At 35.8% G+C, this 16,157-nt stretch overlaps 1 protein-coding gene across 1 annotated transcript in view; it reads left to right on the top strand.

The window, feature by feature from the left end:
• The window catches only part of Itpr (Inositol 1,4,5,-trisphosphate receptor), a 232,608-nt gene that overhangs the window by 207,389 nt on the left and 9,062 nt on the right, over positions 1 to 16,157 (top strand). Inside the window, 10 exon segments of the mRNA XM_068356085.1 lie at positions 2,735 to 2,927; positions 3,797 to 3,919; positions 6,241 to 6,416; positions 6,656 to 6,820; positions 7,637 to 7,823; positions 8,757 to 8,858; positions 9,831 to 10,015; positions 10,593 to 10,758; positions 11,516 to 11,676; positions 11,851 to 12,012. Coding sequence (XP_068212186.1) covers positions 2,735 to 2,927; positions 3,797 to 3,919; positions 6,241 to 6,416; positions 6,656 to 6,820; positions 7,637 to 7,823; positions 8,757 to 8,858; positions 9,831 to 10,015; positions 10,593 to 10,758; positions 11,516 to 11,676; positions 11,851 to 12,012 — 1,620 coding nt within the window.

Below are 16,157 nucleotides of genomic sequence, written 5' to 3'. Positions count from 1 at the left end.
TCTGACCTGGAAAAGCTTCAGGTCTCTCCTTCAAGACGAAGTCATGGAGGTCAACACGGACAACTCCCTGCTTTGATGTTCATCTCCTAGCAAGGAGGGACCTACTCTCTGATATGGTGCGAGTTCGCTAGTGACCTCCTCTCCTGTTCAACAGGTCTAGACTTTTCACTAGTAACAAATTTCTTCCAAGGCAACTTGAATGTCTTAGCAGTTTGTCTCAGTAGGAAGGGACAATAATTCCAACATATTGGACCCTCCACAGAGATGTATGCAAGAGACTTTGGGTCACCTGGGGCCATCCAACCATAGATCTCTTCGCAACCTCGATGTCCAAGAGGCTCTCAATACTTTGCTCACCTATCCCGGACCCAGCAGTGGTTCTTTTAGATGCCTTTCTACTAGATTAGTATCATCTAGATCTATATGCATTCCCTCCGTTCTAGATTGTCAACAAGGTACTGCAGAAGTTCGCCTCTCACGATGGGACAAAGTTAACACGCGAGAGAATAACTTACCGAGGTACTTCGATGGCTAGTAGACGTTCCCAGAACTCTTCCCCTAAAGGTGGACCTGCTACATCTGCCAAGCGTAAGAAGGTACTCCAAGGCCTCCACGCTCTTCGTCTCACTGCCTTCAGAGTATCGAAAGACTCTCGAGAACTAGAGGTTTTTCGAAGGAGGCAACCAGAGAGATTGTTAGAGCAAGGAGAACATCCACCCTTAGAGTCTACCAATCGAAGTGGGATATCTTCCTAAACTGGTGCAAGTCAGTATCCGTATCCTCGACCAGTACCTCTGTAACTCAAATAGCTGACTTCCTCTTATATCTGAGAAAAGAGCGATCTCTTTCAGCTCCCACTTTCAAGGGTTACAGAAGCATGTTGGCATCAGTCTTCCGTCACAGAGGCTTAGATCTTTTCAACAATAAAGATCTACAGGACCTCCTTAAGTCTTTTGAGACCACGAAGGAGCGTCGTTTGGTTACACCTGGTTGGAATTTAGACGTGGTTCTAAGATTCCTTATGTTAGACAGGTTCGAACCACTTTAATCAGCCTCCCTGAAAGATCTCACCTTTAAGACTCTTTTCCTGATATGCTTAACCACAGCCAAAAGAGTCAGTGAGATTCATGCCTTCAGCAAGAACATCGGATTCTCATCCGAAACGGCTACATGTTCTACAACTTGGTTTTCTAGCCAAACACGAGCTGCCTTCTCGGCCTTGGCCAATATCGTTCTATACTCCAAACTTATCGTATGGTTGGTAATGAACTAGAAAGAGTCTTATGTCCTGTAAGAGCTCTTAAGTTCTTTTTTAAAAAAAAAAAAAAAAAAAAAAACCTTTACGAGGCCCGTCTGAAGCTTTATGGTGTTCAGTTAAGAAACCATCTTTGCCTATGTCAAAGAATGCTTTATCCTATTTTATCAGACTGTTAATACGAGAAGCTCATTCCCATCTGAATGAGGAAGACCAAGCTTTGCTGAAGGTAAGGACACACGAAGTTAGAGCTGTTGCAACTTCCGTGGCCTTTAAATAAATAGATCTCTGCAAAGTATAATCGACGCAACCTATTGGAAAAGCAAGTCAGTGTTCGCGTCTTTTATCTTAAGAATGTCCAGTCTCTTTACGAGAACTGCTACACTCTGGGACCATTCGTAGCAACGAGTGCAGTAGTGGTGGGGGCTCCACCACTACAATTCCCTAATTCCAGAACCTTTTTAATCTTTCTCTTGAAATATTTCTGGGTTGTCCGGAAGGCTAAGAAGCCTTCCGCATCCTGGTTGATTTGGCGAGTGGTCAAATTCTTTCTTGAGATTGATTGATTGATTTAAAGTTTTCAGGCATCCTGACATCTGAGGTCATTGACGCCGGTCTTTCTTGAGAAGCGCCTAGATTAGAGGTTGTGATGAGGTCCTTTAGTATGGGTTGCAGCCCTTTATACTTCAGCACCTAGGAGTCGTTCAGCATCCTAAGAGGACCGCTAGGCTCAGTAAGGAAGACGTACTTAAAAAAGGCAGAGTAATGGTTCAAGTCGACTTCCTTACCAGGTACTTATTTATTTTATGTTTGTTATTTTGAATAACTAATAAAATGAAATACGGGATACTTAGCTTCTTTGTTAACATGTATGCTGGTCTCCACCCACCACCCTGGGTGTGAATCAGCTACATGATCATCGGGTAAGATTAATATTGAAAAATGTTATTTTCATTAGTAAAATAAATTTTTGAATATACTTACCCGATGATCATGAATTAAAGAACCCGCCCTTCCTCCCCATAGAGAACCAGTGGACCGAGGAGAAAATTGAGTTCTTGTTGACAAGAAGTACTTGAGTACCTGCTCACAGATGGCGCTGTTGAGTACACCCCCACCTGGGTAGCGATCGCTGGCGTATCCCGACCGTAGATTTCTGTCGGGCAACAGAGTTGACAGCTACATGATCATCGGGTAAGTATATTCAAAAATTTATTTTACTAATGAAAATAACATTTTGATACATCTGAGATTTATAATTTCAGTTGGATTTGTGTTTCTCTGAATGTTTGTAAATTGGGGACATCCCGTATATGTTGAGTAATCCCTCTCTGCAGCCAACAGAGATTAGAATCATCCCGAAGATCATCAGGTTGCAAACGCAAAATTTAAAAAGAGAAATTAATGACGAGGTGTTATATCAAGGAAGATTCTTTCCTGCTGTTGAAGTTCTTGGATCTATTAAAGATATTTTTTCAGATTGTAAGAAGCGATCGGACGATGGAACAGATTGTCTTCCCCATCCAAGAGATTTGTAATTATTTAACACCGGAGACCAAGCACAGGGTGTATTATACGGCAGAGTTGGACGAGCAGGGGTCGAAAGTGACTGATTTCTTTGAGAAGTGCCATGATATGTTTATTGAAATGCAGTGGCAAAAGAAATTGAAAAGTAAGGGCTAATTTGTTCATGAATTGAGAAAATGTATTACACTAATTCCTTTTGTATCTCTTATGTCCTCTATCTACACTCGACCATAACGGCATAGTTTTTTAATTGTGAAGCAATGGGGAAAATACAAATATAAACAAAACTAGTGCATATCAATAATTGCATTCTCAATATTTGTATGCTGTTGTATAATTTTATGTATTTTTTGATACAGTACTTTTCTTACTTCATTGAAGATCTTTCTTATTTCTTTTAATTTTATGTGCAAGATAAGGTTACCTGTCCCTATCTATATGCAATTTAACTATATCTGTATTACCATTTGGAGTTAGTGCATTAGAATACTGTTTTATTGCATTAATTAAATATAGCAAACGAGATCATAACTCTTAACTTATTAGGTGCCATTGGACATATTTTGTCCATTTTGAAAACCAGTTATTTCTCTTTATATCATTTATTGGTGTGAGAATTTTTATAAATGCCTGACATTATGCAGTACATTATGTACAGTATATCATTGGATATTAGATTTAATCAACTATATGATAAAAGGTTTTTATAAAGTCTTGTCTTTTATAGCTTTTTTGGTTAGATAAGTTATGTAAAATGTCCAAGAAAGAGGGATGGAGCTTGAATTTCAAATTATTTGGTGTAGGGTTAGCTCAAGGGGTTAATATCTTTTATTATAATAACTTTTTCAGTTCTTACATTAAAATACAGAAAATATATTTTTCTAGTACTGTACTGATAGATGACAAGTATACATTATTTAGGTTTTCCTTTTATATATAGTTTAAATCAGTAAGTAGGTAAATAGTTCCTATAGTGTATTTGAATTGTGTCAAATGTGTTATTGTTCTTTACAGGTCAGGCTGTGTTATCAACTATTAGTAATTATATGTCTCTCTGGGGGAAACTCCTCTTCTTGTTGGCTCTCATGATAAATCTCGTCGTAGCTTTCTTCTATCCGTTTATTAATCAGTCACCACGTAAGTAATTTGAGCTTGAAACTATTAAATAAGGTTATATTGACTCCTAGGAGAGCTTGAAACTATTAAATAAGGTTATATTAACTCCTAGGATGGACTTACAATGTTGTTTTGCTTGTGGAATTCCTAATCTCATTTACTCATTTGGCTATTTTGTTGACTTGTGAATGTGTTCTGTTGAGGAAACTTGGAGGTGAAGAGAGAAAATAGCATTCAAAATAAAGCAGATTGAATTAATGCAAATATTCAATTAGAATTGATACTACTTTAAAAGATTTTTATACTCACAGCAAATAAATTTTACTGAACAGATAGATGTGAGGAACTTCATTGTCAAAATTGGCATGTAGAATATAAAATGATCTGCTGCATCTACATTAGAAATATTTTTAATGGGAAGATCTGGCAGGGGGAGTGGATCCAGTGTCCTTGACATATTAATTTTTTTACTTTTTCGTATAGCTTTATTTCCAATTATTTTCACATGCCAAATTTCAGCTAAATCTTTCTAGGGTATAACAGCTGGATAATAAATTGGGTTATTTTCAAGACAAAAGCTCATGTTTATGATTATTATTACTAGCTAAGTTACAACCTTAGATGGAAAAGCAGGATGCTATCAGCCCAAGGGTTTCAACAGGGAAAATTAACACTGAGTGAAGAAAGGTAATAAGAAAATAAATAAACTACAAGAGAAGTAATGAACAATTAAAATAGAATATTTTAGGAACAGTAACAACATTAAAATAGATCTTTTATACATAAACTATAAAGAGATTTATGTCAGCCTGTTCATCATAAAAACATTCACTGCAACTTTAAACTTTTGAAGTTCCACCAATTCAACTGCCTGATCAGGACGATCATACCACAACTTGATCACAGCTGGAATAAAACTTCTAGAATACTGTGTAGTATTGAGTCTTATGATGTAAACGAGTAGGTAAAGAATACTGTTCTTTGTAATCTGTTAGCGAAGAAAATAATAAGAATGAACACTAATGTAGTAGGGCACTTCTATTAGTTTTAGAATTAAGACCTTGTAATAAAAGTGCTGAAAGCAACCAAGGCCAATCAGAGCTGAGGTGGGGAAAATACCTCAGTTGTTCTATGAAGTAAAAGTTGAAAAAGGTTGGACAGTAAGATGGAAGAAAGAAATAGAGGTAAAATAGAATGCTAAGTGGGTGCAGTTAGTGGCTTGTGATAAACTATATAGACCCTTAAGGATTGCTACAGCAGTCCAAGTATGTTAGGTTTTGAAAGTGAAAGAAGTGCATTCAGGCATATGCATAAGCTAAACTATAGACAAAGGAACAGGCTGTTGTTTTCTGTATGGAAACTTCATGTGTTTTGTCAATACCCAAAGTTAAATTTTTTTGCAATATTTGAGTCTTAGATCTACCACTTCCACAATTAACTAGTAGGATAGAATTTCCAATTCTATTACATCAGTGGAAACTTGTCGCAATTCTTTTTCTATAGAGCAGGTTGACATGTCTCATTTTATATGTGTTATTTAACTTACTGATTTCGATATATTTCATAATCTTTTATTGTAGTCATTTATAGTTTCAAATTGCTTTTGCTGTTCCAACCACATTTGCCAAAGGGGTGACCTCCTTCTTTGGTCAATAAGTGACAAAGCCATCAGATTTGACAAAAGAAGATTCTGTTCTTTCATCACCAAAAACTGTATATTTGAGACTAGTCATTTATGTTTGTCGGTTGAGTTGTACCGAAAAGGGTTTTATTTGAAGGAATGTTTTATTAATTTTTACCTGATCTATAAACTATCATGAACTACACTTCTTATGAAGTCGTTATAATAATAATTCCATGTCAGATCAGATTACTCGAGTAGTCATTCTTTTGAAGCATGCTCGTAATCCTACAGATTTAGATCTTCGTAGATCACAAAACATGCCCTAGGAAGCTGCACCTCAAACAGTGCACTAAAGGGTCTTTGTAGCATCCCTTGGAATCCTCTATATTTCATTTTTTTCCTTCAAACTTTCAAATTTGACTAATTAGTGCCACTATAGGATTCCCCATCGGATACACCTCTTCTGTTATTTCACATAAATTTTTATTATTGTAATTGTTTTTCTGTTATTTCCCCTTGCATTTTATTTTTACCATTTGTCTTTCTTATACCATCCAGTCCCTTCTCCCAGAGCTTGTAGCATTCTGCTTCTCTTACTAGGATTACATTATTGTTATTTTACACATTAACAAATCTTTCGTGCAAGATTCACATTTTTTGTGACTAGCATTGCTGGATGTATAATGTCTGAAGTTTTTTTTTCCCTTTCCTCTTGCAGTTGAATATGGACACATGAATGGATTGGTGTGGATTATTCTGTTAATTGCGATTGCCATTCTCTTCATGTTTCCAAATAAAACTATATTTTACTACTTGCTCGGTTCCATCACGATCATCCGCCTAATATTCTCGGTCGGGCCGGAACCCACCTTGTGGTTGCTTGGGAGTTTCAATGTAAGTGATGATGTTATTGCTCAAAATAGTCTGATTTTTTCAATGGAAAAGCAATAGATTTTTAAGGTAAATATTCACAGAATTGAAGAAAAATAAAGATTAATTACTACACAGCTAAATATATGTTGTATTAATAAACTATAATCAAATTCATATTACCAGTAACATAAAATCGTTTGATCTACTTTTTTATGTCTTAGAAATTTAATGACATTAGTTATCTGTTTTACATTTTTCAGGTGTTGATCAAAGGGATACACCTAGTCAGCATAATGGGAAACAAAGGAACATTTGCTAAGAGCCTAGAGCAGCAAGTGACTGACACAGAATTGTTATATAACATAGTCTATCTCATTTTCTGTGTCTTGGGACTTTCGGTGCATCCTTTCTGCTATTGCGTTTTGGTAAGTCGATAAATATTTCACTGTGAAAAATGTCTAAACTTGAACCAATTGTGAGAGAATTGTTTTGGAAATAAATCAGTTAAGGAAATCTTGTCAAAACCTTAATTTTCAGTTAATATTATACGGCAATCTGCAACCCTAATCGGAAAGGGAGTGCTACAAACTCAAGGACCTCTAAAGAAAATAACCTAGCGTGGAAAGAAAAGGAAAGGACAAACTATAAAATAATAAAAAAATTGATTGAAATAAATAACAATGTTAAATTAATTAAATAGCTGTAATTTTATCACTATAAGATTTAAGTATCAATAAAAAAGTTTTTTATTGGACAAAAATTATACTGATAGTGATTTTCAGTGTCCTCTGTATTTTGACTTCCATCCCTTCTATTTTATCTCTTCCAATATAATATCATTAAAAATTTGTACAATTTGCTTTGTGAATTTGGTACATATTGCAGCAAGGTAAGGATACAATTTGCATCCTCTGAGTAGTGCCGGGACAATACAATGTTTTTTTATTTCCATGATTCATTTCTTTTATTTTTTTTTTTCTGTAGGTTAGTACATTATCCTTAGAATAATATTGAGACTTCACTTGCCATAATGGTATCGTTCAAGAACAAATCCTTCATATTACTTTTTTTTTTAAACTAATTCGTAAAATTTCTTTTCAAAAGAAGGATGGTTTTTGGGCAAACCTAAGTCGATCATGTTCAATTGTAATTTCAAAAGGAAAGCAAATTGGTTTATTTAGATTTTACAGTATTGACTGAAAAATGCCACTGATTAAGTATGTCTTGTATTTGTCTTGCAGCTATTTGACGTAGTATACAGAGAAGAAACACTTCTGAACGTGATGAGGTCAGTGACACGTAACGGCTGGTCGATCATTTTGACGGCAGCGTTGGCCCTTATCCTGGTGTACATGTTCTCCATAATAGGGTACATGTTCTTCAGAAACGACTTCATCGTAGACGTCACTGATAAAGTTGTTGGATGGGGTAAGATTCTTTCGATATTCTGGTACACTATGCAATTCTTTCATACATTTTAATTTATTGCTAGGACCGCTTTATCCTTCAAACTTGTCATATTGTGTGATTCTAAAAGATTTTCTGTATAATTCATCTATCCTTCCATTCATACATACATACATATACCAAGGCACTTCCCCCAACTTTGGGGGGTAGCCGACATCAAACAAATGAAACGAAAAAGGGGACCTCTCCTCTCTATGTTCCTCCCAGCCTGACAAGGGACTCAACCGAGTTCGGCTGGTACTGCTAGGGTGCCACAGCCCACCCTCCCCCGTTATCCACCACAGATGAAGCTTCATAACGCTGAATCCCCTACTGCTGCTACCTCCGCGGTCATCCAAGGCACCGGAGGAAGCAGCAGGGCTTCCATTCATAGAATCTACTAAATACCTATGCAAGTTAAGAACTCCATTCTTCTACTATTCATTGGTTTTATTCATCTTCACAACCCAACTGTATATTGCCTTTGAGATGCAAAATTTGTCTTTGAGATGCAAAATAGAATTTTACAAGTTACTAATTATAATATTTGTCTGACGGTGTACAAGTTACCACTAGGTTATAGTAGTTTTATTTACTGTACTTCGGAGGGCAAGATTTTTTTTTCATTATAATTTGTACCAATGAAAGACTATTGGTATGTATTGTTACCTTACATAATAGTTGATAACTTTAGAGCATTATTGGTAATTTTAAAACTAGAAGAGCCATCATCACAGATACCATGTCTTTGTAGACTCAGCTAAATGTAACAGACCCTCATTATAGAAAATGCGAGGTACTTCTTCTTATCTTAAAACAAAAGCTTATAAGCTCTCCATTACAGCATTGTTTTTGCTAAAGACAACTACGTAACTGTTCATCACCTTGGCATTGAAATTTATTTGCTATTTTCAGATCAGATCAAGGAAGACATCGTTAGCAAAGTAGATGAATCTTTTGAAATGACCTGTGAGATTGGAGCTGATTGTACAGAGGAAGAAACGGCTCACCAGAAGTGTAAGTGAGGAATAAATTTTCTATTTGGTTATTTGGTGTGCAGTGTACAAAACTATTCTTAAATCTTATTGTGATTGGTGTATGGTATTGGGAATTATTTTTCATGTGCATGAGGCATAACTGGGAGATAGTTTTATTTCCGTAATTCATATCCTTCGTGATGTAATGCATCACAGTACATAGTTAAATTTACAAGTACAGGATATATCTATCTGTTTTGAAACTTTTTATTGTAAAGAATTATATATATTAAATGCAAATGAAAAAGACAAATCAGTCAAAATTAAATGACGAGAAATGCAGTTATGAAGTGTTGAAAATATTAGTATAATTTGGAGGAGAGATAATTTTACTGATATGGAAAATATATAGGTTGGTGAAAATGGTGTACAATTTAGAAGCCTCTAAAGTAGTTGGGGAGAGAGGCCATGAAAGGATTAATATACAAAAAATATGTGTGCTTGAATTATATAGATAAGTAGTAGATAATTGACATCTTGTTCGCACAAAGTCGCTAATAGAATTTCTGTGCATGCCAGGTTGCACTATGTTCACCTGTTATAGAAATAACACTAGAGTAACTTGTTTTATTTACATAAGAGAGAGAGATGACCTGTTGCATGAAAAGATTAATGGTCACTCCAAAATCAAACCATTATTCTCTAATCTTAGGTAGTACCATAGCATCTGTACCATGATTTTCCATTGTTTGGGGTTAGTTATATCTTGCTTGAGGGTATACTCAATCATACTATTCTGTTTCCTTTCCTCAATGGGATATTTTCCCTGTTGGAGCCCTTGTGCTTCTAGCATCCTGTTCCAACTAGGGTTGTAGCTTAGCTAATAATAATAATAATAATAATAATAATAATAATAATAATAATGATAATGATAATAATAAAGTGTACTTCAAGCTCAAAAGTTTTGCTCCCCAAGATTCCCTGGAAATGATTATCCCTCTTGTTTTTCCAGACATCAAAAGTATTAGCAAGGATGTTTTGGCTTCCTTGGAAAGCAAGGGACAAATGTTATTGGAAGTGGAGGACATGAAAGAAGAGGCCTGCTCAACCTTAATCATGTGCATTGTCACAACCCTCAATCATGGTCTTCGGAGTGGTGGGGGCATAGGAGATATCCTTAGGGCTCCGTCAAAAACCGTAAGTACTGCAGTCGCAATTGTCGTGTTGTGTAGGATGCTAAATTTTATTTATACAGTTTGACGCAGATTGCGTGAGATTCCCAGGTTATACGTGCTTAGAGAAAGTGTTTTCTCTATAATTTTCTTGGCTTTTAAATTGAATAGTGACGGAAAAGGAAATCTATGTTGTTTCCTTACTTTGATCTAAAGGAAATTAGAAAAAAGAGGGTAGAAAAAAGGGAGACAAAGTGAATATTCTTAGCTGTTATGTTAAATAGTAATTTAAAAGGAAATCAATGTTCTTTCCTAGAGTAAATTAGAAAAAATCAGGAGGCTGGAATTGAAGTAATACATGTCATTTAAAGTATTTTTTGCATTGCTATAAAAATGAATCGTTTTATCAGAGTTGATTTATGGAATAATTCAACTACTGTCCTTAATTAAAGTGAATTAATTGTTTATTTCTTCATTATAATCATGTCTTAGGTGAAGAAGAATTAAAATAATTTATTTCTCTTAGATTTGTGCCGATTCAGATTCACAACCTGATAGTTTTCAGACGAGTATTTTTTTTTTTCTTATTTTCATCTTTCCAGGAAAACTTATTCGCTGCTCGTGTTGTATATGACCTGTTGTTCTTCTTCATTGTTATCATCATTGTGCTCAATCTCATCTTTGGTGTCATCATCGATACTTTTGCCGATCTCAGAAGTGAAAAGCAGAACTCTGAAGAGATTTTAAAGAACTCTTGCTTCATTTGTGGTAAGTTTTCTGTCTGCACATAAATATACAAATTGTTTGAATTTTTTTTCTTATAGTTACAAGTATGTAGTTTTAATCAAATTATTAAGATTATAGTTTGTATTATCTGATGTGGCTAACTCTAGCCTATACTTTTGAATTTCATTTAATGTTTCCATCAACAGTAGTTAGTCGAGTATTAACCCTTTGAGTGCCAGTCCCTCACAAAAACATCTGGCACTCGACCCCCTGCCTGGTTTGGGAACATTTTACTGAACTCATCTTAGCTCAAATACTATTAGATATAACTACAACTTTATCACCTAGTAAAATTAATTTCCTTCCATTGATATATAGTATTACATATTGTGCCAAGTTTTCATACGTATAAATTATAAGAGGAAAAAAAACTATAGTCCATTTCTTTTATCGAGGCAGATTTGCACCGACTCGCAGAAGTGCCCTTTTAGCTCGGAAAAGTTTCCTGATCGCTGATTGGTTAGAATTATCTCGTCCAACCAATCAGCGATCAGGAAACTTTTCCGAGCTAAAAGGGCACCGCTGCGAGTTGGTGCAAATCTGCATCGCTAAAAGAAATTGACTATAGTACTGTACAGTAATAATAGAATGTAAATTATGTCCATTGCCACTGAAGAGAATACAGTAAAGTACAGATATCCTGACAGAATACATCGATTGGTGTTCAAAGGGTTACGTGCAGTTGAATATTTCCCAATATTTCAAGGAATCTGGTCATATATCGAATCTTCACTTCTAGGTTTGAAGCGTGCCAGTTTTGACAACAAGGCCGTAAGTTTTGAAGACCACATAAAGCGAGAACATAACATGTGGCATTACTTGTACTTCTACGTTCACGTCAGTGTCAAAGATCCAACAGAATTCACTGGACCTGAAAGTTACGTCTATACTTTAGTACAGGTACGTGCTGGCTTTCCAGATTTTCTTTTGCAATAAATATTGTATATCAGAAATAAAATTATCAATTGTTGTAAAGCATTTTACATAACACATTGGAGGTTTTGTCTACCTGAGCATTAAACCTTTTCAGCTGAAAAGAAACATTTGAGAAAGCAATTTCAATCATATTTTCAGGATAAAGATTTAAATTGGTTCCCTCGAATGAGAGCTATGTCTTTGAGCATCGGAGAAACCGAGGGCGAAGTCAATGAAGTTCGATGTCTCAACGCCAAACTCGATCGAACTCAGGTGTTAGTAGATAATCTTGTCGCTCAGTTGTCGGAATTGAAAGAGGAGGTGAGTAAATCATGTGTCTGGATGTCTTTTTCAACTGCAAAGTTTTGGATTAGTATTCAAATTGATAAAAATTCAATCCCTATAATTTTCTTGATGCACTAATGGAACTAAACCTCTGTTAAGAGAATCAGCACTCGGAAAATAGGCTGTATGAAGAGTCTAGAATCATCTGCATTAGTAACAAGCTTGTTTTCAAGGCCTAACCACATACCATAATGTCCATAGCAACTACTCTATGCTGTTACTTAAAAATTCAATAATACCAAGATATATCACTCAAACTTTCACTAAGGGCCTCTTGGTTACTATAGTCAGATGCTGCAATAAAGTCCAGACCTACAACTCATAGGAACCTTACAACCAGAATTAGGATTTCTCTAGTATGACTCAAGCCTTATCCCAGTGAAAGCTTGGTTATTTTCAGCTTAGCCATGCAGATGTTTTAAATAAAAACAGCCATCAAAGTCTTTAGGTAATGCAGGAGATATAGTAATTTCATTGTAATCAACAGAGCTAGACCCACTTCCACATGTTTAGCTACTAAAGGAGTAACATTACCAATACTGTAGCTAGTGGTAAAAGAACCCATTATACCCAACTCAGGAAGGAAAAAATATTAAAAAATTTATCACTTGAATACAAATGGAATTTAGGTGTACCCTTTCCATAAACATTAGGGCCTGGTAGCTGCAAGAAAATGGGAATGAAGCATTATGAATTTCTGGGTACCCTACTTATTAGTAAAACATCAGCCAAAAGGATTGCATTTCCCTTAAGATAGTGATGAAGAGTCCCCTGGAGTAAGCAAGGAGCACTGATGATCCTGCACTATAAAGGGTAAATTTGAGATTTGTCTGCTGTTTATGTTTACGAGTTATAAGAGAAATGGTAAAAAGTAAAATGGTATTAATTCACTCCAAATATACAGTGTCATCCATCTTATCTTATAAATAGCTTGACATCTGTGTATTTGGGTCTCGCAGCCTTGAATTAAGAGCAAAGACGAGTGCCTCGTGTGAAAAACCAAGGGCTCGTGCTGTACACTGTAAGGTTTCTTATTTTCGGCAGGCAACTACATAATTGTACCGCACGTGTTTCACACATGCTCGCACACTGTAACTATACTTTCTTTTTTATTGTATATCTTGCCCTACACCTCACTTAACAGAACCTGTTTAGGCCTGTCTTTTCAGGAATTATTTTATGTGAATTTTTGTGACCATATCCTTAACCTGTTGTATATAAACTCATTATCTTTTGAAATAAAGCTAGTTGCATTTACCTTGCTTCTCAGTTAAAACCTAATGGCTCATTTTCCCTCATTGGACCAGTGTATGAGTGAGTCATTAAGTTGTAACCGAGAGGCGAGGTGAATGCAACTAACTTTATTTTAAGAGAATAGCAAGTTTATATACAACAAGTCCAGGATAAGGTGACAAATAATCAAACAAAATAATTCCTGAAAAGAAAGGCCTAAACAGGTTCAGTTAACAGTGAGGAGTAGAGCGAGATATATAATAAAAAAGAAAATGCCATTACAGCGTATGCGTGTGAAACACGTGCGGTACATAATTAATATTACCAGTGAAAAACCAAAGGCGTGTACTGTACACTGTTAGATTCCCTACTTTCTGAAGGCAACTACAGTACATAATTAATATTGCCACGTACAGTATTCCACAAATAGTGCTCTACACTAAATAAAATACTTGTGAGGTCTAACACATATGTCAGGACATTTCTCAACCTCTATAGTCTGTATAAGAATGAAAATCATTACCTAAGTTGCTTCATACTAAATAACATACTATTAATAAAGATGTGAAGACAATTACAGGTATACCTCGACTTACGTTGTTTCGAGCTAAGCCGGTTTCGAATTTACGTTGGTTGTCAAAAATAACATGGAAAAATAAAAATCCAACACAAAAATAAGACTACAATTAGTATAAGGAACTAATAGAAAGTCTTACAAAACAGAGATCCCGAGGAAGCGACACCAAAAAGCCGCAGACACACCCGTAAGGGAGCGTCAACAAAGCGGCTGAGAGAAAAACCAACAAGGTTATTAAATGAACGTGTGTCGCTACCTAGAAATGCCAAACAGACAAATATAATACAGTGATGCCTCAGCATACGAAAGTAATCCGTTCAGGATACGGTTTCGTATGCTAATTTTTTCGTATCCTGAGTCGCGTTTTACATGTAAATAGCCTAATCCGTTCCAAGCCTTACGAAAAGACACCTTTTCTTTCATAAACACGCTAAACTGTAGTAATAAACATACAATGCAGCCATTTCTATCATTCAATAATTAACCCAACTGTTAAAAACAGCCTAATCCATTCCAGAAACCACCATGAAATTATTCAATAATGTAGTTATAGCCTAGTTATCCCCTCCAAGCCCTAAGAAAACGGTCCGTTTTCTTTACTACTGTATAAAAGTTACGGTACTGTATGTAAAGCATTTGGATCAGTGAAGGTGTATTGTTACCTGTACACCTAAATTAAGGGTTGATACCCTGAAAAAAAAGGTACTGTACTCTCGGCAACGAGTTGGGATCTCGTAAGCTTTTCGTATCCTGAAAATTTTTTCGTATACTGGGGCATAAAAATCTTTGTATCGCTTTTCGTATCCTGAATTTTTCGTAAGCAGAAACTTTCGTATCCAGAGGTATCACTGTACTGTACTCAATTTGGGAGCAGGGATCTCCAAAATGCCTGACATCTTCAAAAACACAAACTAACACAGAGCTACAAAAAACACGTCCGAACGTTCACAGGTGCTAACAAGGAATGATGGGAGAAGGATAGGTAGTGGTGGTGGTGGTGGGGGGGTCAGTAGCTGTAGTGAACGACACCTCGTAGTAACGGGGGATTTTGAGGAGGGAGAAGTCTGATTGGAAAGGGATCTCTGGTACTGGTATCACTTGCCCATTTTTAATACCGACACCCTTTAGGGGTGAGCGAGCTGGGTATATTCCTGGCATTCCATGCAACTTTTTTCTCTGATATATTTAGCAGTATTAATACCTTTGAAATGGTGCTTTAAGGAGCATTTCACTGGGTGACACAGGTTCCTCGCCCAGAAATAGATTTTTCCTTCGTCAAAATCCCTTTTTGAGTTATGTTGTTTGACTTTTTGTCTGACCGCTACAAGTATCAAAGACTGCTGGGTAATGAATAAAAAATGTGGACCTGGAGGAAGATTTCGGTATCATTACCAGCAAGGATTTAAAGTTTACCAAACAGAGCATAAAAGCTGAAAAGAAAGCACAAAAACTAATAGGTTACATAAAGAGACAATTCAAATACAGAAACAAAGACACTACTACAGCTGTACACATCACTAGTAAGACCCCATCTAGAATACGGAGTCCAATTCTGGGCTCCAACTATTCAGAGGGATATACAGTAGACTGGAAGCAGCACAAGATAGGATCACCAAACTAGTTCCAACACTAAGGCAATTTGGATATAGACGGAGGATGGAACGTTTTAACTTATTTGTTCTAAAAACTTGATGACTAAGGGGACAGTTTATAGAGGCATTCAAAATTCTTAAGGGAATAACAAATTTAGATTACAACAATCTATTTACACTTAGCACAAATCAGTAGGGGTAACGTATACAAACTGGAATTGAAGAGATACACCACTCAATGTGGCAATTTCTTTACATACAAAATAGCATATACTGTACTTCGAATAGACTTCCAGCGGATGTAGTGAACAGTAACACGGTAAACGAGTTCAAGAATAAGTTAGACAATTTCATAAGAACTCTCTTAAATGCATAAACTAAATTGAGTATCTAAACTTCGTTTAATAATTTTTGTACTTTTCAATTATCAATTCAAGATGTATTTTAACAACAGCAATTACCAATTTTTTATTTTGGTTTTGTTGTGTCAGCTGTTTTCAAGGTCACGATGGTATCACGGTTATGCTCACATATAGTTAAAAGATTATTGTTGATATGATTTAGCTCCCTATCAAGTAATCCTTAAAGAAAAGAGGAGCACAGTTCAACGAACTCTCGACTAGTTTGATAAAATAAGTTTGTTCCAACACGAATACTTACCTCGAACTACTTTCTTTGGAGTCACTTGTGATCTCCTCTCTATCGACCAAGGTTTTCGC

This window comes from Palaemon carinicauda, chromosome 32, assembly GCF_036898095.1.
Source record: "Palaemon carinicauda isolate YSFRI2023 chromosome 32, ASM3689809v2, whole genome shotgun sequence".
Classification (NCBI taxonomy): domain Eukaryota; kingdom Metazoa; phylum Arthropoda; class Malacostraca; order Decapoda; family Palaemonidae; genus Palaemon; species Palaemon carinicauda.
This window is presented reverse-complemented; position numbering and strand designations above follow the sequence as displayed.